Source organism: Anomaloglossus baeobatrachus, chromosome 11 (genome assembly GCF_048569485.1).
Source record: "Anomaloglossus baeobatrachus isolate aAnoBae1 chromosome 11, aAnoBae1.hap1, whole genome shotgun sequence".
Classification (NCBI taxonomy): Eukaryota; Metazoa; Chordata; class Amphibia; order Anura; family Aromobatidae; genus Anomaloglossus; species Anomaloglossus baeobatrachus.
The window spans coordinates 184,721,097-184,744,898 of NC_134363.1; the positions used below are offsets into that span (position 1 = coordinate 184,721,097).

General features: G+C 49.1%; 1 protein-coding gene across 13 annotated transcripts in view; it reads left to right on the top strand.

Moving 5' to 3' along the window:
* GRAMD1B (GRAM domain containing 1B) overlaps positions 1-23,802 on the top strand; it is a 260,555-nt gene that overhangs the window by 219,949 nt on the left and 16,804 nt on the right. For 12 of the 13 annotated variants that reach the window (XM_075327726.1, XM_075327714.1, XM_075327715.1 and 9 more), the window contains 5 exons: positions 15,039-15,123; positions 16,429-16,532; positions 18,159-18,254; positions 18,379-18,459; positions 18,537-18,652. In XM_075327726.1, the coding sequence (XP_075183841.1) occupies positions 15,039-15,123; positions 16,429-16,532; positions 18,159-18,254; positions 18,379-18,459; positions 18,537-18,652 (482 nt within the window). Of the gene's footprint in view, positions 1-7,868; positions 8,202-15,038; positions 15,124-16,428; positions 16,533-18,158; positions 18,255-18,378; positions 18,460-18,536; positions 18,653-23,802 lie in introns of those variants that run through there. The other variant, XM_075327722.1, reaches the window with a different exon arrangement.

Below are 23,802 nucleotides of genomic sequence, written 5' to 3' on the forward strand. Positions count from 1 at the left end.
CAGGTTTGGGATTAATAAATGCAATATTGATCCTTTCTCAAGAGGATTAGGGTGCAGTTTGCAGTGTGAATCTGTAGCATGCATCTAGGATGTCTGATGTGCTGGAATAATGTTCTGCTCTGTCCGCACATAACGACTGTTCACACCAAGCACAGCTCTTCGTAGGGAACAGAGCCTTAATAATAGAAATGAACCTTTAGTGTCAAACATCCGGTCCCGCAGGACAAATTGGACCCACCGCATCGTTTTATGTGGCCCACGAGCTGTATTGCCAGTAAAACCCGGGTGCTTTTCTCTGATGTCCATAGCGTTCAGCAGAAAAAGGCCCCGTTCGTGATTTTTTTAAAGTCACTAAAGTGGCTGCCATGCAAAGTACAACCGTTAGATGCTAGAATGTATGGGCTCCTGGTAGGTGTGCCGTCATTTCCATCACGTGTTGTCTGCATCATCTTCGGTCTGGAGTGCAGGTGCTATTGGATGGCGTGGCTGGGACTCAGGAGAGACGTGATGTGCGCCCCCCATCTTTAACCCTCATTCACTTCATCAATCAAGCTGCAAGTAAAAGAGGTCTAAGGGAGGCATTGATTGGGGGGGTCTATACTGCCATGAGTATACCTGTGATGGGGTTTAGTGGGGTCTATAATGTTTAGGGATGCCTGCGGTGGGTTTTAGGGAGTCTATAATATAGGGGGATGCCTTTGGTGAGATTTGTGGGGGGACGACTGTGACGGGTTTTGGGTTTGGGGGGTGTACAATGCTAGGGAGATGCCTGTGGTTTGATTTTAAGGGTTTACAATCCTGTGGGGAATACCTGTCTTGGGTTTTGGGGGGGGGGGATTTATTGTGCAAAGCAGTAGGGATGCCTGTCATGGGATTTTGAGGTGTGTGCAATTCTGGGGGTCACCTGTGGTGGGATTTTATGGGTCTATAATGCTGTGGGCATGCCTTCCGTGGAATTTTGGAGGTCTATGATGGCTGTGGTGGGATTTGTGGTTTGTGCAATGAGGTGGGATGCTTTTGATGGGATTTTAGGGGATGTGCGAATCTTGGGGGAGCGCCTGTGTTGGGACTTGCGATGTAGGGAACGTATGATGCTGGAGATTGACTGTGATGGGAATTTTTTTGGTGTACAATGCTGTAGGTATGACTGCGGTGGAATTTTGGGATGTAGGATGCTGGGGGATGCCTACTGTGGGATTTTGGGTGTCTATAATGTGTGGATGCCTGTGGTGGGAGTTTAGGGAGAGTGTGATGCTTGGGAGACCCCAATGGTGTAATTTGGGTATCTATACTGCTGGGAGATGCCATTGGTGGGAGTTTGGGGGTGTGCAATGCTTGAGGGACGCCTGTGTGAAATGTCGGGTTTAGGTGGTGTATAATGCTTTGTGGATGTCTGTGGTGGGATATGCCGTGTGTCTTATTCTGCGGGACAAGCTTGTATTGGGATTTGCCCTCTGAGACAGCATGCTTAGCCCTACAATCCAGGATCAGCGTTGTTAGCCCTACAAGCCAGGGACAGTGCACATAGCTCTACAACCCAGGCACAGCGTCCTTAGCCCTACAACCCACGGACAGTGCACTTAGCCGTACAACCCAGGGACAGCACGCTTAGCTCTACAACCCAGGGATAGCACGTTTAACCCTACAACCCAGGGACAGATCTTTAGCCCTACAACTCAGACAGCATGTCAGCCCTACAACCCAGGGACAGCGCCCTTAGCCGTATAATCTAGGGACAGCGCACTTAGACGTACTACCCAGGGACAGCTCTTGCATAGCCCTACAAACCAGGGACAGCTCTCGTATTAACTTTCTACCCAGGCCGGGACAGCTCTTGTATTGACCTCTACCCAGCGGCATTGCCCTTAGCCTTACAACTCAGCGACAGCTCTTGTATAGGCCTTCTAGCCAGGGACACCTGTGATACAGCCTTAGTTCCCAGGGACAGCTCTCGTATAGCCCTTCTACCCAGAGACAGCTGTCGTATTGATTTTATTCCCAGGGACAGCTCTCGTACAGCCCTTCTACCCAGAGACAGCTCTTGCATTGACCTTCTACCCAGGGACAGCTCTGGTATTGACCTTCTACTTATGAACAGCTCTCGTGTTGACCTTCTACCCAGGGACAGCTCTGGTATTGACCTTTTACCCAGGGAAAGCTCTTGTGTTGACCTTCTACCCAGGGACAGCTCTGGTATAGGCCTTCTAGCCAGGGACAGCTCTGGTATTGACCTTCTACCCAGGGACAGCTTTCGTATTGACCTTCTACCCAGGGAAAGCTCTTGTATTGACCTTCTACCCAGGGACAGCTCTTGAATAGGCCTTCTACCCAGGGACAGCTCTCGTATTGACCCTCTACCCAGGGACAGCTCTCGTATTGACCTTCTACCTAGGGAAAGCTCTTGTATTGACCTTCTACCCAGGGACAGCTCTTGAATAGGCCTTCTACCCAGGGACAGCTCTCGTATTGACCCTCTACCCAGGGACAGCTCTCGTATTGACCTTCTACCCAGGGACAGCTCTCGTATTGACCTTCTACCCAGGGACAGCTATCGTATTGACCTTCTACCCAGGGACAGCTATCGTATTGACCTTCTACCCAGGGACAGCTCTCTTATTGACCTCTACCCAGCGGCATTGCCCTTAGTCTTACAACTCAGTGACAGCTCTTGTATAGGCCTTCTAGCCAGGGACACCTGTGATACAGCCTTACCTCCCAGGGACTGCCCTCGTACAGCCCTTCTACCCAGAGACAGCTGTCATATTGACCTTCTACTCAGGGACAGCTCTTGCATTGACCCTCTACCCAGGGACAGGTCTCGTATTGACCTTCTACCCAGGGACAGCTCTCGTATTGACCCTCTACCCAGGGACAGCTCTCGTGTTGACCTTCTTTCCAGGGACAGCTCTCATACAGCACTTCTACCCAGGGACAGCTCTCGTATTGACCCTCTACCCAGGGACAGCTCTCGTATTGACCCTCTACCCAGGGACAGCTCTCGTATTGACCATCTACGCTCTCGTATTGACCCTCTACCCAGGGACAGCTCCCGTGTGGACCCTCTTCCCAGGGACAGCTCTCATACAGCACTTCTACCCAGGGACAGCTCTCGTATTGACCCTCTACCCAGGGACAGCTCTCGTATTGACCCTCTACCCAGGGACAGCTCTCGTATTGACCCTCTACCCAGGGACAGCTCTCGTATTGACCTTCTACCCAGGGACAGCTCTCGTATTGACCCTCTACCCAGGGACAGCTCTCGTGTTGACCTTCTTCCCAGGGACAGCTCTCGTATTGGCCTTCTTCCCAGGGACAGCTCTCGTATTGACCCTCTACCCAGGGACAGCTCTCGTATTGACCTTCTACCCAGGGACAGCTCTCGTATTGACCCTCTACCCAGGGACAGCTCTCGTGTTGACCTTCTTCCCAGGGACAGCTCTCGTATTGACCCTCTACCCAGGGACAGCTCCCGTGTGGACCTTCTTCCCAGGGACAGCTCTCATACAGCCCTTCTCCCCAGGGACAGCTCTCGTATTGACCCTCTACCCAGGGACAGCTCCCGTGTGGACCTTCTACCCAGGGACAGCTCTCATACAGCCCTTCTCCCCAGGGACAGCTCTCGTATTGCCCCTTTACCCAGGGACAGCTCTCGTATTGACCCTCTACCCAGGGACAGCTCTCGTATTGACCTTCTACCCAGGGACAGCTCTCGTATTGACCCTCTACCCAGGGACAGCTCTCGTGTTGACCCTCTACCCAGGGACAGCTCTCGTATTGACCCTCTTCCCAGGGACAGCTCTCATACAGCATTTCTACCCAGGGACAGCTCTCGTATTGACCCTCTACCCAGGGACAGCTCTCGTATTGACCCTCTACCCAGGGACAGCTCTCGTATTGGCCTTCTTCCCAGGGACAGCTCTCGTATTGACCCTCTACCCAGGGACAGCTCTCGTATTGACCTTCTACCCAGGGACAGCTCTCGTATTGACCTTCTACCCAGGGACAGCTCTCGTGTTGACCTTCTTCCCAGGGACAGCTCTCGTATTGACCCTCTACCCAGGGACAGCTCCCGTGTGGACCTTCTTCCCAGGGACAGCTCTCATACAGCCCTTCTCCCCAGGGACAGCTCTCGTATTGACCCTCTACCCAGGGACAGCTCCCGTGTGGACCTTCTACCCAGGGACAGCTCTCATACAGCCCTTCTCCCCAAGGACAGCTCTCGTATTGCCCCTTTACCCAGGGACAGCTCTCGTATTGACCCTCTACCCAGGGACAGCTCTCGTATTGACCTTCTACCCAGGGACAGCTCTCGTATTGACCCCTCTACCCAGGGACAGCTCTCGTATTGACCCTCTTCCCAGGGACAGCTCTCATACAGCCCTTCTCCCCAGGGACAGCTCTCGTATTGCCCCTTTACCCAGGGACAGCTCTCGTATTGACCCTCTACCCAGGGACAGCTCTCGTATTGACCTTCTACCCAGGGACAGCTCTCGTATTGACCTTCTACCCAGGGACAGCTCTCGTATTGACCCTCTACCCAGGGACAGCTCTCGTGTTGACCCTCTACCCAGGGACAGCTCTCGTATTGACCCTCTACCCAGGGACAGCTCTCGTATTGACCCTCTACCCAGGGACAGCTCTCGTGTTGACCTTCTTCCCAGGGACAGCTCTCGTATTGGCCTTCTTCCCAGGGACAGCTCTCGTATTGACCTTCTACCCAGGGACAGCTCTCGTATTGACCTTCTACCCAGGGACAGCTCTCGTATTGACCCTCTACCCAGGGACAGCTCTCGTGTTGACCTTCTTCCCAGGGACAGCTCTCGTATTGACCCTCTACCCAGGGACAGCTCCCGTGTGGACCTTCTTCCCAGGGACAGCTCTCATACAGCCCTTCTCCCCAGGGACAGCTCTCGTATTGACCCTCTACCCAAGGACAGCTCCCGTGTGGACCTTCTACCCAGGGACAGCTCTCATACAGCCCTTCTACCCAGGGACAGCTATCGTATTGCCCCTTTACCCAGGGACAGCTCTTGTATTGACCCTCTACCCAGGGACAGCTCTTGTATTGACCTTCTACCCAGGGACAGCTCTCGTATTGACCCTCTACCCAGGGACAGCTCTTGTATTGACCCTCTACCCAGGGACAGCTCTCGTATTGACCCTCTACCCAGTGACAGCTCTCGTGTTGACCTTCTACCCAGGGACAGCTCTCGTATTGACCCTCTACCCAGGGACAGCTCTCGTATTGACCCTCTACCCAGTGACAGCTCTCGTATTGACCCTCTACCCAGTGACAGCTCTCATGTTGACCTTCTTCCCAGGGACAGCTCTCGTATTGCCCCTTTACCCAGGGACAGCTCTCGTATTGACCCTCTACGCAGTGACAGCTCTCGTATTTACCTTCTTCCCAGGGACAGCTCTCGTATTGACCCTCTACCCAGTGACAGCTCTCGTATTGACCCTCTACCCAGTGACAGCTCTCGTATTGACCCTCTACGCAGTGACAGCTCTCGTATTGCCCCTTTACCCAGGGACAGCTCTCGTATTGACCCTCTACGCAGTGACAGCTCTCGTATTGACCTTCTTCCCAGGGACAGCTCTCGTATTGCCCCTTTACCCAGGGACAGCTCTTGTATTGACCCTCTACGCAGTGACAGCTCTCGTATTTACCTTCTTCCCAGGGACAGCTCTCGTATTGACCCTCTACCCAGGGACAGCTTTCGTATTGCCCCTTTACCCAGGGACAGCTCTTGTATTGACCCTCTATGCAGTGACAGCTCTCGTATTTACCTTCTTCCCAGGGACAGCTCTCGTATTGACCCTCTACTCAGGGACAGCTCTCGTATTGACCCTCTACCCAGTGACAGCTCTCGTATTTACCTTCTTCCCAGGGACAGCTCTCGTATTTACCTTCTTCCCAGGGACAGCTCTCGTATTGACCCTCTACCCAGGGACAGCTCTCGTATTGACCCTCTACCCAGTGACAGCTCTCGTATTTACCTTCTTCCCAGGGACAGCTCTCGTATTGACCCTCTACCCAGTGACAGCTCTCGTATTTACCTTCTTCCCAGGGACAGCTCTTGTATTGACCCTCTACCCAGGGACAGCTCTCGTATTGACCCTCTACCCAGTGACAGCTCTCGTATTTACCTTCTTCCCAGGGACAGCTCTCGTATTTACCTTCTTCCCAGTGACAGCTCTCGTATTTACCTTCTTCCCAGGGACAGCTCTCGTATTGACCCTCTACCCAGTGACAGCTCTTGTATTTACCTTCTTCCCAGGGACAGCTCTTGTATTGACCCTCTACCCAGGGACAGCTCTCGTATTGACCCTCTACCCAGTGACAGCTCTCGTATTTACCTTCTTCCCAGGGACAGCTCTCGTATTGACCCTCTACCCAGGGACAGCTCTCGTATTTACCTTCTTCCCAGGGACAGCTCTCGTATTGACCCTCTACCCAGGGACAGCTCTCGTATTGACCCTCTACCCAGTGACCGCTCTCATGTTGACCTTCTTGCCAGGGACAGCTCTCGTATTTACCCTCTACCCAGGGACAGCTCTCGTATTGACCCTCTACCCAGGGACAGCTCTCGTATTGACCCTCTACCCAGTGACAGCTCTCGTATTTACCTTCTTCCCAGGGACAGCTCTCGTATTGACCCTCTACCCAGTGACAGCTCTCATGTTGACCTTCTTCCCAGTGACAGCTCTCGTATTTACCTTCTTCCCAGGGACAGCTCTCGTCTTGACCCTCTACCCAGGGACAGCTCTTGTATTGACCCTCTACCCAGTGACCGCTCTCATGTTGACCTTCTTGCCAGGGACAGCTCTCGTATTTACCTTCTTCCCAGGGACAGCTTTTTTAGGCTATGTGCGCACATTGCTTTTTTGAGATGCTGCGTTTTTGTGCATTTTTTGCCGCTAAAAAACGCACCCGCGGCAAAAAATGCAGTGGTAAAAAGGCATTGTGTTTTACCGCATTTTTGGCTGCGTTTTGCGTTTTTCAAATGCATTGGATGGGTGGAGAAACGCAGGAAAATGCAGGAAAGATTTGACACGCTCATTTTTTTTTTTTCTGCACAAAAACGCAGCAAAACAAAACTGCACTGTGCGGACAACAAAAATGAAATGTCATAGGCTTTGCTGGGGAACCAAAGTCATGCAGTTTTGAGCCCAAAAACGCACTGCAAAACACGTTAAAAAAAAACCCCCGCAGCGTGCGCACATAGCCTTACAGCTCCTGTCCAGTTTGAGCATTGCAGTCCATGCTTGTACCGTGTTGTATGGAGATCTGCCTGAACCCTTACAATTACAGCGGAGGTAACCATAATGCTGAAGTGGTCCCTGGTGAAAATGAGTGTGAGCCCCTGACCTAGAGGGTAAAGATAGGCCACAGCTGGTAGCGCGGCGGTGATGGAGGAGTGTAGAGCAAGGTGTGAACAGAGCCCCATCTCTAAACCTATGGCCAGCCTCAGTGATGATGGGACTCGGTTTCAGCCTCTATCGTGTACCGGGCGAGGGCTGGGGTTAATCATTGGGAGAGCTATGAGCCACAGGTCGGGTTTCGGGACATTGCAGCCAGGTATTGACTGAAACCTCGGAGTGACTAATGATCCGGGAAGTTGCTGTAGGTGCGGTCCCCGGTCAGTGACCTCCTGCAGGTTGTGGGGCGCTGGATGAGCAGGGAGGTCGTGCACTATAGTGACTCCCTGGCTGGGGATGCCTGTGTTATCTCGCTTCCTGCCTGCTCCTGCTGTGTTTTTCTCTAACATCTGCTGGGGGCTGGACTGACACAGCCAGGGTTACTGTAGGGCACAGCCCCACGTGGTGCTGCTGGGGGAGGGAGTGACTAGTGAGGGATAGCCATAGTGTGAGCAGCAGATACTCGCCCTGCGTCTTCTATGGAGAGTCCTCTGGTGTCTGGCCGGGGCAGCGAGGAAGGGTGTTACACCGTTAGAAATAATAGCCCCTGAAGAGGGGAGCCCAGGACGAGGATGAAGGAAGAGGCGGGAGCAGAGACACTTGCCTGGATGGATGAGGAGGACTACATGGAGCAGCAGATGACGGACACTGAAGACTGCCTGACAGACTGGCAGATGGACTCCATACCGGAGGAGGCATTGCTGTGGTATATGGACCAACTGCAGTACCAGGAGCATGACCAGGTGCACAGCAGCTCCGAACACGACGAGGTGCCAGCTGTGAGTGCCAGGGTGATGCCGGTCACCCATCCCTGCTCTTCTACATATAACACGGCTGCTCCACCAGCTCATCACACACGGGACACACATTGTCACACACTGGACACACACCGCCACATTGTCACACACACCGCCACATTGTCACACACACCGCCACATTGTCACACACACCGCCACATTGTCACACACAGGACACACACCGCCACATTGTCACACACAGGACACACACCGCCACATTGTCACACACAGGACACACACCGCCACATTGTCACACACAGGACACACACAGGACACACACCTCCACATTGTCACACACGGGACACACACCGCCACATTGTCACACACACCGCCACATTGTCACACACAGGACACACACCGCCACATTGTCACACACAGGACACACACCGCCACATTGTCACACACAGGACACACACTGCCACATTGTCACACACAGGACACACTGCCACATTGTCACACACAGGACACACACCGTCATATTGTCACACACAGGACACACACCGCCACATTCACACACAGGACACACACCGCCACATTGTCACACACAGGACACACACCATCACATTGTCACACACAGGACACACACCGTCACATTGTCACACACAGGACACACACCGCCACATTGTCACACACAGGACACACTGCCACATTGTCACACACAGGACACACACCGTCATATTGTCACACACAGGACACACACCGCCACATTGTCACACACAGGACACACTGCCACATTGTCACACACAGGACACACACCGCCACATTGTCACACACAGGACACACTGCCACATTGTCACACACAGGACACACACCGTCATATTGTCACACACAGGACACACACCGCCACATTGTCACACACAGGACACACTGCCACGTTGTCACACACAGGACACACACCGTCACATTGTCACACACAGGACACACACCGTCACATTGTCACACACAGGACACACACCGCCACATTGTCACACACAGGACACACACCATCACATTGTCACACACAGGACACACACCGCCACATTGTCACACACAGGACACACACCGCCACATTGTCACACACAGGACACACCGCCACATAGTCACATCTGCTTGGCTCAGGGTCCGCTTTCCCTATGTTTTGGTGTTTGTGCCTGCGTCTCCCATGACTTATTGTTTGGTGCAGCCCCTTCTCGCCCCTTCGCCTTTGCTCTCGCTGGCATATAGTGGGGTCCGCCCCGCAGGCTAAATTCCTCAGTTAGGGGAGAGAGCATTTTGCTTTCCAGGAAAGATTGCGGCTTTCACATGACCGATGTTCTAGCATGAATAGTGCGGGGCTGTTCAGATGCACGCTAGTAACCTCACAGGGCTGCGCACACATGGCTGCGCACACATGGCTGCGCACACATGGCTGCGCACACATGGCTGCGCACACATGGCTGCGCACACATGGCTGCGCACACATGGCTGCGCACACTGGTGTAATGCTGCTAGCAGCAGGACGAGATGATTTCTAAACTGATTTGTCACTGACCACTGGCTGCATCACTTTGCTGCAAAACTACGGGCAGGAGGGGATGGGCACTAGAGTCATGAAGCCACAAAGGGCACCAACACCAGGCTAGACCCCAATGTCTAATGAACTGGTATCAAAGGTGACCACCAAGCCCTAATTACAAGCCATACATTGCTTTTAGGATGCATCTTCTGCTTCCATGTTGCCGGGTTGTGCAGACGCTTTGGGTGCGGTGTCTGCAGAGGTTGGGGTCCCAGGACATTGGTGCCTGGTCTGGAGCTCAGCATCACCCCTATGGGCGCTGTCCAGCCATCATGTATAGAGTCCTTACGACTCCATTACTTTGACCCTTGTGAATGCTGTATGCTGCCATATGGTGCCCACTCTCTCCCCTGGGAGCAATGATCCGGCATATGATGGATCATATCACGGTGTACACAGTTGGATCATATTTTGTTGCATTGGAACTTCGTGGATTTCCAGGGGTCTCGTGTTCAGGCTTCATGCGGAGATATACACCTGTGTGCATGAGGCTGTACCAACAGAAGAACTTGCTGTAATGTAGTATTGGGACACGATGCACAAATGATCAAATTGTTACTAAAACATTTCATCTAGTTTGTATTTTAGGATTACATTACTGCACTATAAATGTTTTGAGCTATTTTTCTTTTTTTGTGGTGGGGGCTTCGGTTCCCTGCCCACTCGTATAGTGATCTATGGCACTAGAGGGTTTAGGACGCAGCTTTACCCGTGTGGCAACATGAGGGCAATGTGCTGCGGCATGCAGTGACGTGTGGCATCATGAGGGCAATGTGCTGCGGCATGCAGTGACATGTGGCAACATGAGGGCAATGTGCTGCGGCATGCAGTGACATGTGGCAACATGAGGGCAATGTGCTGTGGCATGCAGTGACGTGTGGCAACATGAGGGCAATGTGCTGCGGCATGCAGTGACGTGTGGCATCATGAGGGCAATGTGCTGCGGCATGCAGTGATGTGTGGCAACATGAGGGCAATGTGCTGTGGCATGCAGTGACGTGTGGCATCATGAGGGCAATGTGCTGCGGCATGCAGTGACGTGTGGCAACATGAGGGCAATGTGCTGCGCCATGCAGTGACGTGTGGCAACATGAGGGCAATGTGCTGCGGCATGCAGTGACGTGTGCCAACATGAGGGCAATGTGCTGCGGCATGCAGTGACGTGTGGCATCATGAGGGCAATGTGCTGCGGCATGCAGTGATGTGTGGCAACATGAGGGCAATGTGCTGCGGCATGCAGTGACGTGTGGCATCATGAGGGCAATGTGCTGCGGCATGCAGTGACGTGTGGCAACATGAGGGCAATGTGCTGCGGCATGCAGTGACGTGTGGCAACATGAGGGCAATGTGCTGCGGCATGCAGTGACATGTGGCAACATGAGGGCAATGTGCTGTGGCATGCAGTGACGTGTGGCAACATGAGGGCAATGTGCTGCGGCATGCAGTGACGTGTGGCAACATGAGGGCAATGTGCTGCGGCATGCAGTGACGTGTGGCAACATGAGGGCAATGTGCTGCGGCATGCAGTGACGTGTGGCATCATGAGGGCAATGTGCTGCGGCATGCAGTGATGTGTGGCAACATGAGGGCAATGTGCTGTGGCATGCAGTGACGTGTGGCATCATGAGGGCAATGTGCTGCGGCATGCAGTGACGTGTGGCAACATGAGGGCAATGTGCTGCGGCATGCAGTGACGTGTGACATCATGAGGGCAATGTGCTGCGCCATGCAGTGACATGTGGCAACATGAGGGCAATGTGCTGCGGCATGCAGTGACGTGTGACATCATGAGGGCAATGTGCTGCGGCATGCAGTGACGTGTGGCAACATGAGGAAAATGTGCTGCAGCATGCAGTGACGTGTGGCAACATGAGGGCAATGTGCTGCGGCATGCAGTGACGTGTGGCAACATGAGGGCAATGTGCTGCGGCATGCAGTGACGTGTGGCAACATGAGGGCAATGTGCTGCGCCATGCAGTGACATGTGGCAACATGAGGGCAATGTGCTGCGGCATGCAGTGACGTGTGGCAACATGAGGGCAATGTGCTGCGGCATGCAGTGACGTGTGGCAACATGAGGGCAATGTGCTGCGGCATGCAGTGACGTGTGGCAACATGAGGGCAATGTGCTGCGGCATGCAGTGACGTGTGGCAACATGAGGGCAATGTGCTGCGGCATGCAGTGACGGGCAGTGTCATGTACTAGTATGTAAGGTAACACTACATCTGGAATCCAGACAGAGGGGCCCGGAGTAACCTTACACGACTGCCCGACCTCAGGGGTCACCCTGTGCCTCCTCCATCCACAGGAGACTCCTCAGGAGATGAATATAGACGGGGACTATGAGAAGAATGCAGAGAATCCCCCTCCTATGCTCTATGTATAGGCCGCAGCGTTCACATTGACGACACACTATGACTGTGAATGTGGGGGACATGAGTGTGCATAACATCAGATGCTTGATATCAAACTGTGAGGGGCTGACAGAGCGTGCATCTCAGCCGCGTGCATCTCAGCCGCGTGCATCTCAGCCGCGTGCATCAAGCCCTACAATAGGTCTATGTGATCAGATGGACAGGTGTTTTCGGCTTGTCACAAATATCAACCACAGAAATCAGAAGTCATTAGAGAAGGAAATATTAGGCCATCCCAAGTTTTATGTTCCTAAACGTTTTATTGTCCCCCCATCACGGCCCCCTGGGTGCCCCCCAGCGGTGTACAACGGCCGGATGAGGACGTGATATCGGAGCACTGTAGCTGCTGATCTCTGCTGGCCACGAGGATTGTAACTTTTATGTCATTGGGACTAGAGTTGAGCGGACCCGGATCTGAAAAATCCGGATCCGCACGGTTCGAGGTTCTGATCCGAGTCCGTCCAGTCCCCGGAATCCGGGGTGCACGATCCGGATCCGTTTTTTTTTGTTTTTTCTCTCTATCTCTCTCCCTCTCTCTCTCCCTCTCTCTCTCTATCTATCTCTATCTCTTTCTCTCAATCTCTATCTCTCTCAATCTCTTTCTCTCAATCTCTCTTTATCTCTCTCTTTCTCTCTCTCTTTCTCTCTCTTTCTCTCTCTTTCTCTCTCTTTCTCTCTCTCTTTCTCTCTCTTTCTCTCTCTCTCTTTCTCTGTCTCTCTCTCTCTCTTTCTAATTCTCGCTATCTCTCTCTTTCTCTCTCTCTCTCTATCTCTCTCTCTATCTATCTCTATTTCTCTCAATCTCTCTCAATCTCAGGGTGATCAGACGGGGCATGGGGCTCAGCAGGGATCGTTTTTTTAATGGTTGTGAACTGAATTCACAAAAATCCCCCACCTATCTCATATACTGGTTGTACCTAAGAGCAGATGCTGGGTACACGAGGGCAGTGCAGGCAGGGCCCGGTCACTTTAAGGCTCATACATCAAGGTGGAAGTGACAGAATATGTTTGTTTCTGGCACTTAGATCTTGAGCACAGCAGCACTCGGCCAATCACAAAGGTGCTGCTACATTAGGGCAGGTTTGGGAATACTACTGTATGTGGGGCTTATTTAGCTGTATGTGCCTTATTGTAACCAGAGAAAAAAAGGGAGCCAACACGATCTGAAATTGGCATGCATCATATAAAAGGTGCAAATTCACAGATTTATTCCAACTGTACTACAATAAAAAAATGAGATTTTTAGCAAATAATTGATCTATTCTTTGAGCCACCCCTGCCAACGTCACGGCAAATCTCAATAGGGGGGTCCTACACTATATTATGTATTTCATGTGCCATGCGGCCTCCTACATAAAGTTAAAAGCAGAACCATAATGGAGCACACATACCTGTAACCTGTATATAACCGCTTCTATTTTGCAAAAGAGGCAATTATGGATAGAGGCCAGCCCAGGTCCCAGCATGTGGAGCAAGCTCTACACATACCAGGACTATATCAGAACTGACCCTCCCAGTGCCGGACAGCAACCATTATTGTGCCCAGGCCCTGCCTGCACTCCGCCCGTGTACCCAGCATCTGTTCACATAGCGTTTTCTCCTACAATCGGCGGCTCCATTGGGGCTATGTCCGGGATAATGATTTGTGAGCTTGCATTGACTACAGTGGTCCAGACAGCCACAATGTGCTCTGTTGTGCATCATTTTCAACCATATACATTTAGTTGGGACGAGCACCAAGACCGAGTCGACTCTACATCTCGCTGCCTGCCTACAATATGATGTATCCAGCCAAAACTGATGCACAAAGGAGCGCACTGTGACTGCACATCTGCACCATTATAGTCAATGCATATGCACAAATCCCTTTTTGCACAGAGGTTTACACATAAGCCCCAACGGAGCCACTGCCCTAGGAGAAAACACTGCGACCCCTGCCTGGGGGGTTGATCCTACTGACTAATGCCCTTTAATAAGCGAGTTATAATAGGATACGTCCATGCATCATACAGAAATCACTGGTGATGGATAATGGCTATCGGCGTCTGCTCTATTCATCGTACATTCAGCTGCAGGAGCTGTACGTTTTGTACATTCCCTGTGTTTTACCCACTTTTAATCTGTATTGCGACACCTATTGCCAAGAAAACCCACACATGCCCCACGTTCATTGTTCTCAAAGATACGGTGCCTTTTGTTTAGCCCCCTGTGTAATTTGTGGTCTTTCGGTTGAGGAGCTTTGTGCAGAGCGGAGTTTGCACGCCCGGCTCATGGATGCACACATCACAATGCCCCTTTTCCCCTTTCCTCCTGAAGTCCTCATTGCCGATCGTAGAGCTTCCCCGGCCTATAGGTCATGTCATATACGGGCTCACATCACAAAGTGCTTGCAGCTAAAAACACAAACAAAACGGAGGCGATTGCACAATTGTTGGCTTGATTTCCATATGACACATCCTCTGTAATGTGGAAGTAGCCTGAAAATCCGTCTGTAGCTGGATGAGACTGTGACTGATTACAATACCCTCATAGTAAACCACTGTGAGCGCCGCTTCTGCTTCCAATACCCATACTGTTACACAATCATCACGACCTGATCATGCAGCCCTAACACACAGATATGCTGCTGGCGAAACCCGAGTGTTTGCAGGGGGCATCCTTTTAGCCCTTCAGATACAGTTGTTTTCATTGTAACATTAGTATGGAGATGACCTGGCTCTGCTTTTATTAGGCTGGCTCCCACTCAATGCCCTACACATCTATCTGCTGCTGTGCTTCTGTTCCCTTCCCTTGAGCCTGCGCTCTTGCTGATCTTTTTGTGCGTGCGGCTTTTCTTTTTGTATCTAAATATTTAAAGTTTGTTTTTCCAGGTATTGAGTCCAACGTATAAACAAAGAAATGAGGATTTTCGGAAACTCTTTAAACAGCTGCCAGACTCTGAGCGTCTCATTGTAGGTAAGAGATCTCCTATTGTGCACAAACAGGAACCACACTGGTAATTTCCATAGATATTAGACACAACCTGGACCACTTATGTGTTTCCGTATGGGTGCAAAATTGTGACCAAATATGAAAATCAAGATCATTTCAATAATCCAACTTTCAATGTTAACTTTTGTCCTAAAATTGGGAATCCAGTACCATTCAAGTGCTCATATAGAGCTTTGTTACAATAATCTATTTGGTATCCTGTACTGATCCTGAGTTACATCATGTATTATACCCCAGAGCTGCACTCACTATTCTGCTGGTGAAGTAATTGTGTACATACATTACTGATGCTGATCTTGAGTTATACCCTGTATTATACTCCAGAGCTGCACTCACTATTTTGCTGCTGCAGTCACTGTGTACATACATTACATTACTGATCCTGAGTTACATCCTGTATTATACCCCAGAGCTGCACTCACTATTCTGCTGCTGCAGTCACTGTGTAGATACATTACATTACTGATCCTGAGTTATATCCTGTATTATACTCCAGAGCTGCACTCACTATTCTGCTGGTGGAGTCACTGTGTACATACATTACATTACTGATCCTGAGTTATGTCCTGTATATACTCCAGAGCTGCACTCACTATTCTGCTGGTGGAGTCACTGTGTACATACATTACATTACTGACCCTGAGTTACCTCCTGTATTATACTCCAGAGCTGCACTCACTATTCTGCTGGTGCAGTCACTGTGTACATACATTACATTACTGATCCTGAGTTACATCCTATATTATACCCCAGAGCTGCACTCACTATTCTGCTGGTGAAGTCACTGTGTACATACATTACATTACTGATCCTGAGTTACCTCCTGTATTATACTCCAGAGCTGCACTCACTATTCTGCTGGTGCAGTCACTGTGTACATACATTACATTACTGATCCTGAGTTACCTCCTGTATTATACTCCAGAGCGGCACTCACTATTCTGCTGGTGCAGTCACTGTGTACATTACATTACTGATCCTGAGTTACCTCCTGTATTATACTCCAGAGCTGCACTCACTATTCTGCTGGTGCAGTCACTGTACATGTGCGTCTGTTAGCCTGCTTTTTTGTACCATGCAGCTGTTGTGACAGCTGCTCTTCAGTACGTTACAATCTGTTTCTCAGGTATCGGGGGGGTCTTGCAGTCTATTTAGTTTAATTTCTCATGCTTCTGTGTCTGAGCATTAATCCTCGTTCCCCTCCTGCATTGGATCAGGGCCGTACGTAGGATATTGGTGTATTATTCCTGATTGTGATTGCTCTTGCAGATTACTCCTGTGCACTTCAGAGGGACATCTTGCTGCAGGGACGCCTCTACCTGTCTGAGAACTGGATCTGCTTCTACAGTAACATCTTCCGCTGGGAGACTCTGGTTAGTGCCGTACTCATCTTCTGACACATTTAGGTTTGCATTGATTGACAATCAATTACAGAAATATCTGAGAAGCCTTGTCTTTCCTTCCCCTGGGTAAAGGCTCGTCTTGCCTTGCATTGTGACAGACGTTACTCTACACGCTGCTTAAAATGCAGCTTTTCTCTCTTTTAACTCAGCATTGCCTATTAGAGCAAACGTCCGGACTCCTGTCTGTGCACCCGATATAGGTGATCAGTTCAGTCATGGCCGACAGGAAAAATGTGCCCTGCAATAATTCAGCCTAATAACAGCAGTGCAAGGTTTATTTCTTCAAAACCAAATACTTAAAAGATATTTTTAAGATTTGGTTTGGGCAAAGAACTGATGACCCTAGCGCTTACAATCCCACAAGTGTCGAGTCCCTGATACAATGGGATCATCAGAGGGACGGACAGTGCCCGCCGGGCAGGTGTGCGGTCCTGAGAATTGCTTGTTACTTTTCTTACAGGTGAATTTTTCCAATAATTAAACAGAGTTCTCTTCTATTGTTGTTTATGGAATTTTTCACTTAATTTGTAAAACATGATACAAATAACAGTAAATGATTTTGCTACTAGAAACTTCCCCTGTATCAATAGTTACAAGCAGGACTGCAGTAAAGCCTAGAATCGCGCACCTACCCCGGGGGCACAATCTGATGATGAAATATATCCTGGAATCACCAGTGAGGAAGGTGGGGGACGTGTGGATCCAGTTGGCGGAGCAGTGCACAGGAGTATTGGAGTATTGGCATGGTCACACTGCTGGTCCATATCTGGCACTTCCAATGGTGTCAGCAGAGGCATCTTTGACCTTGCCGCTTGGGAGAAGTGCAGGGAACTGATGCTTGTAAGGATCCAGCAATGCGATTTAGGAAGATTCGTCTTTTGTGGGCTTGTCAAGGGAGAAATTTGGGTGAAGACTGCTAATGGAGTCTTCGTTTGGGATATCCAGAGACGGTGCCGTATTAGCTATATATATCAGAGCCGATATTAATGTATCAGACAATGAATACATGAGACATGTTCTCCTTGAGCCAGCATCACCAACTGAACTTGTGTATTCTAAGACACCCAATTATACAATCTGCATTTCTAACCTTGAAGCTAGAACAAGGGAGTAAGGAGTATTCAACTCCTTATTTTCTCCCAACATATCTTTGTTCGTTAAAACATTCTTTCTGTGTAAACATTACTGATAAGACTTTTGCTCATTATTTGAAAACTTCCATTATTTGTACATCTGTTCACTTATCCTTGGTAACCCCTTCATGACTATACAACTTTTATAGATCTGTGCAATTGCTACATAGACAGACAGATTATTATGCAACTACATCTACATTTTGATTATTTACATACACAGATATTCTTATTACGTTTATACAAACATACTACAGCTCAGACCACCTTCACAGGCTATGTTGGGGAGTGTTAGAATCGGCCATTTACTTTATCCAGGTTGCCTTTTTGGTTGTCGCTCTCCATGGCCCAGTAATGAAGATTCTCTAGATGATGAACTTTAGCTGTAAATTGTATCAGACCCCAATACTTTGTGGGTTCCTGCAGTCTGTCAATCACTGGCACCTTTTTTTTTCTCCTTTAGCTGACGGTACGCTTAAAAGACATCTGCTCAATGACTAAGGAGAAGACGGCACGACTCATTCCCAATGCAATCCAACTTTGCACAGACACTGAAAAGGTGAGATGACCGGGTGTATCCACGCTGTATCCGCAGACTAGTGTCATTACAGTCCTCCCACCTCTACAAGGCTTCCTGTAGAAATATCCGACTGTCCTGACAATGTGAGTTTTTTTTTCCTTAGCACTTTTTCACATCCTTCGGGGCTCGAGATCGAACCTACATGATGATGTTCCGTCTCTGGCAGAATGCTTTGCTTGAAAAGGTAGCTATCTTCACGTTACGCTTGTAGGTATTCCTTAGCTTTGCTCCTTGCTCATTTGCGTTCCTTGCTTCTTGCAGCCGTTGTGTCCGAAGGAATTGTGGCATTTTGTCCACCAGTGTTACGGCAATGAGCTGGGCCTGACGAGTGACGATGAAGACTATGTTCCACCAGATGACGACTTCAACACCATGGGGTGAGTGTGCAGCGTATTGTGGAGGGGACCTGCGTATCTGCACAATGTTATCGACACATTCACACTGAGGAGGAATATCATTCTTCTTAGAACTCTGTGTTCTGCTTTCCTCTGTTATTCCTCCAAGAAATGTATGAAAAAATTGATAAGTGGGTGTTACCATGCCAATAGCCAAGTGGGTGTGTTTTTACAGATTCTGGTGCTGTCAGTTCTGATTGGCTAATAGAGACACACCCTCAAATTGTAACTCCCCCAGTGACAAGGAAATCCAGCAACATTTGTACTCCCAAATCCAAATGCCCCCTCTTCTGAGCCTCACAGTGCGCCTAAACTACCGTTTGCATCCACATGTTTGACATTACTGAGGACAGCCCGCTTAATTAAGGTCCCGAGAAGCTCAAGCTGGGCACAATGTATGGGCACTACAATGTACAGGCACTACAATGTACAGGCACTACAATGTATGGGCACTACAATAGCAGAATTCCATTTTTATTTTGCAACATCCATTGCTGCTTGTTTCTGGAAAACACCCATGAAGTCAAAATCATCACTACCCAAGTAGATAATTTCCCAGAGGGGTGTAATTTCCAAATTGGGGTCATTTGAGGGAGGCTTTTGCTCTTCCGGCACTTAGTGGCTCTGTATATGGAGTTCGGACACTCCTAAGTTTGCAAGTTGTGACATTTTCATTCTTTTTGCCAAATTTTCGAAATTTTCATAAAAATTTGGGATATGTTGACGCTTTCCAGAGTTATTAACTCATAAAGGACGCTGGTCAGATGTAAAGAAATGAGGCTCAGTCATTAACCTACAAAGTGGCTCTGTCCTTAAGGGGTTAAACAGGCTGTCACACAAAGTACATTTATCAGTTGTCCAAAGGATTGTGGTAAGAGTATGGATCATTGGGATTCTGACTGCTGGGACCCCTCCAACCAAAAGAACCAGGGTCCCAAAATCGATTGTGTGAGCACTAGTGCTCCCGTGTGACCATTCACTTTTATGGGACTGACGGAACAGCTGTCACTGCTCATAGAAGTAAATGGAGCCGTGGTCACATATGCTCTCTACCAATCCATCCCACCCCGTCTTTGAGATTGGTTGGGTTCCTGGTGATCATACCCCGGTGATCATACCCCGGTGATCATACCCCGGTGATCATACCCCGGTGATCATACCCCGGTGATCATACCCCGGTGATCATACCCCGGTGATCATACCCCGGTGATCATACCCCGAGGATCATACCCCGGTGATCATACCCCGAGGATCATACCCCGAGGATCATACCCCGAGGATCATACCCCGAGGATCATACCCCGAGGATCATACCCCGAGGATCATACCCAGTTGGTCATACCTCGATGATCATACCCTGATGATCATGCCCAGTTGATCATACCTCGATGATCATACCCAGTTGATCATACCCAGTTGATCATACCCAGTTGGTCATACCCTGATGATCATGCCCTGATTATCATGCCCTGATGATCATACCCTGATGATCATACCCTGATGATCATACCCTGATGATCATACCCAGTTGATCATACCCAGTTGATCATACCCAGTTGATCATACCCTGATGATCATACGCAGTTGATCATACCTCGATGATCATACCCAGTTGATCATACCCAGTTGATCATACCCTGATGATCATACCCTGATGATCATACCCTGATGATCATACCCTGATGATCATACCCTGATGATCATACCCTGATGATCATACCCTGTTGATCATGCCCTGATGTTCATGCCCTGATGATCATACCCTGATGATCATACCCTGAAGATCATACCCTGATGATCATACCCTGATGATCATACCCAGTTGATCATACCCTGATGATCATACCCAATTGATCATACCCTGATGATCATACCCAGTTGATCATACCCAGTTGGTCATACCTCGATGATCATACACAGTTGATCATGCCCTGATGATCATGCCCTGATGATCATACCCTGATGATCATACCCTGATGATCATACCCTGATGATCATACCCTGATGATCATACCCAGTTGATCATACCCAGTTGATCATACCTCAATGATCATACCCAGTTGATCATACCCTGATGATCATGCCCAGTTGATCATACCCTGATGATCATGCCCAGTTGATCATACCCTGATGATCATACCCAGTTGATCATACCCTGATGATCATACCCTGATGATCATACCCAGTTGATCATACCCAGTTGATCATACCCAGTTGATCATACCCAGTTGATCATACCCAGTTGATCATACCCCGAGGATCATACCCCGAGGATCATACCCAGTTGGTCATACCTCGATGATCATACCCTGATGATCATACCCAGTTGATCATACCCTGATGATCATACCCAGTTGATCATACCCAGTTGATCATACCTCGATGATCATACCCAGTTGATCATACCCAGTTGATCATACCCAGTTGATCATACCCAGTTGATCATACCCAGTTGATCATACCTAGTTGATCATACCCAGTTGATCATACCCAGTTGGTCATACCTCGATGATCATGTCCTGATGATCATGCCCTGATGATCATGCCCTGATGATCATGCCCTGATGATCATGCCCTGATGATCATGCCCTGATGATAATACCCTGATGATCATACCCCGAGGATCATACCCCGAGGATCATACCCCGAGGATCATACCCAGTTGGTCATACCTCGATGATCATACCCTGATGATCATACCCAGTTGATCATACCCTGATGATCATACCCTGATGATCATACCCTGATGATCATACCCAGTTGATCATACCCTGATGATCATACCCAGTTGATCATACCTCGATGATCATACCCAGTTGATCATACCCAGTTGATCATACCCAGTTGGTCATACCCTGATGATCATGCCCTGATGATCATGCCCTGATGATCATGCCCTGATGATCATACCCTGATGATCATACCCTGATGATCATACCCAGTTGATCATACCCAGTTGATCATACCCAGTTGATCATACCCAGTTGATCATACCCAGTTGATCATACCCAGTTGATCATACCCTGATGATCATATGCAGTTGATCATACCTCGATGATCATACCCAGTTGATCATACCCAGTTGATCATACCCAGTTGATCATACCCTGATGATCATACCCTGATGATCATACCCTGATGATCATACCCTGATGAGCATACCCTGATGAGCATACCCAGTTGATCATACCCAGTTGATCATACCTCGATGATCATACCCAGTTGATCATACCCAGTTGATCATACCCAGTTGGTCATGCCCTGATGATCATGCCCTGATGATCATGCCCTGATGATCATGCCCTGATGATCATGCCCTGATGATCATGCCCTGATGATCATACCCTGATGATCATACCCTGATGATCATACCCAGTTGATCATACCCAGTTGATCATACCCAGTTGATCATACCCAGTTGATCATACCCAGTTGATCATACCCTGATGATCATACCCTGATGAGCATACCCTGATGAGCATACCCTGATGAGCATACCCTGATGAGCATACCCAGTTGATCATGCCCTGATGTTCATGCCCTGATGATCATACCCAGTTGTTCATGCCCTGATGATCATACCCTGAAGATCATACCCTGATGATCATACCCTGATGATCATACCCAGTTGATCATACCCTGATGATCATACCCAGTTGATCATACCCAGTTGGTCATACCTCGATGATCATACACAGTTGATCATGCCCTGATGATCATACCCTGATGATCATACCCAGTTGATCATACCCTGATGATCATACCCAGTTGATCATACCTCAATGATCATACCTCAATGATCATACCCAGTTGATCATATCCAGTTGATCATACCCTGATGATCATGCACAGTTGATCATACCCTGATGATCATGCCCAGTTGATCATACCCTGATGATCATACCCAGTTGATCATACCCAGTTGATCATACCCAGTTGATCATACCCAGTTGATCATACCCAGTTGGTCATACCCTGATGATCATGCCCTGATGATCATGCCCTGATGATCATGCCCTGATGATCATGCCCTGATGATCATACCCTGATGATCATACCCTGATGATCATACCCTGATGATCATACCCTGATGATCATACGCAGTTGATCATACGCAGTTGATCATACCCAGTTGATCATACCCTGATGATCATACCCTGATGATCATACCCTGATGATCATACCCTGATGATCATACCCTGATGAGCATACCCAGTTGATCATGCCCTGATGTTCATGCCCTGATGATCATACCCAGTTGATCATACCCAGTTGATCATACCCAGTTGATCATACCCAGTTGATCATACCCAGTTGATCATACCCAGTTGATCATACCCAGTTGATCATACCCTGATGATCATACCCTGATGATCATACCCTGATGATCATACCCTGAAGATCATACCCTGATGATCATACCCTGATGATCATACCCAGTTGATCATACCCAGTTGATCATACCCAGTTGATCATACCCAGTTGGTCATACCTCGATGATCATACACAGTTGATCATGCCCTGATGATCATACCCTGATGATCATACCCAGTTGATCATACCCTGATGATCATACCCAGTTGATCATACCTCAATGATCATACCCAGTTGATCATACCCTGATGATCATGCCCAGTTGATCATACCCTGATGATCATGCCCAGTTGATCATACCCTGATGATCATACCCAGTTGATCATACCCTGATGATCATACCCAGTTGATCATACCCAGTTGATCATACCCAGTTGATCATACCCAGTTGATCATACCCTGATGATCATACCCTGATGATCATACCCTGATGATCATACCCTGATGATCATACCCTGATGATCATACCCTGATGATCATACCCTGATGATCATACCCTGATGATCATGCCCTGATGTTCATGCCTGATGATCATACCCAGTTGATCATATCCAGTTGGTCATACCTCGATGATCATGCCCTGATGATCATACCCAGTTGATCATACCCTGATGATCATACCCAGTTGATCATACCCTGATGATCATACCCAGTTGATCATACGCCGAGGATCATACCCCGAGGATCATACCCAGTTGGTCATACCTCGATGATCATACCCTGATGATCATACCCAGTTGATCATACCCTGATGATCA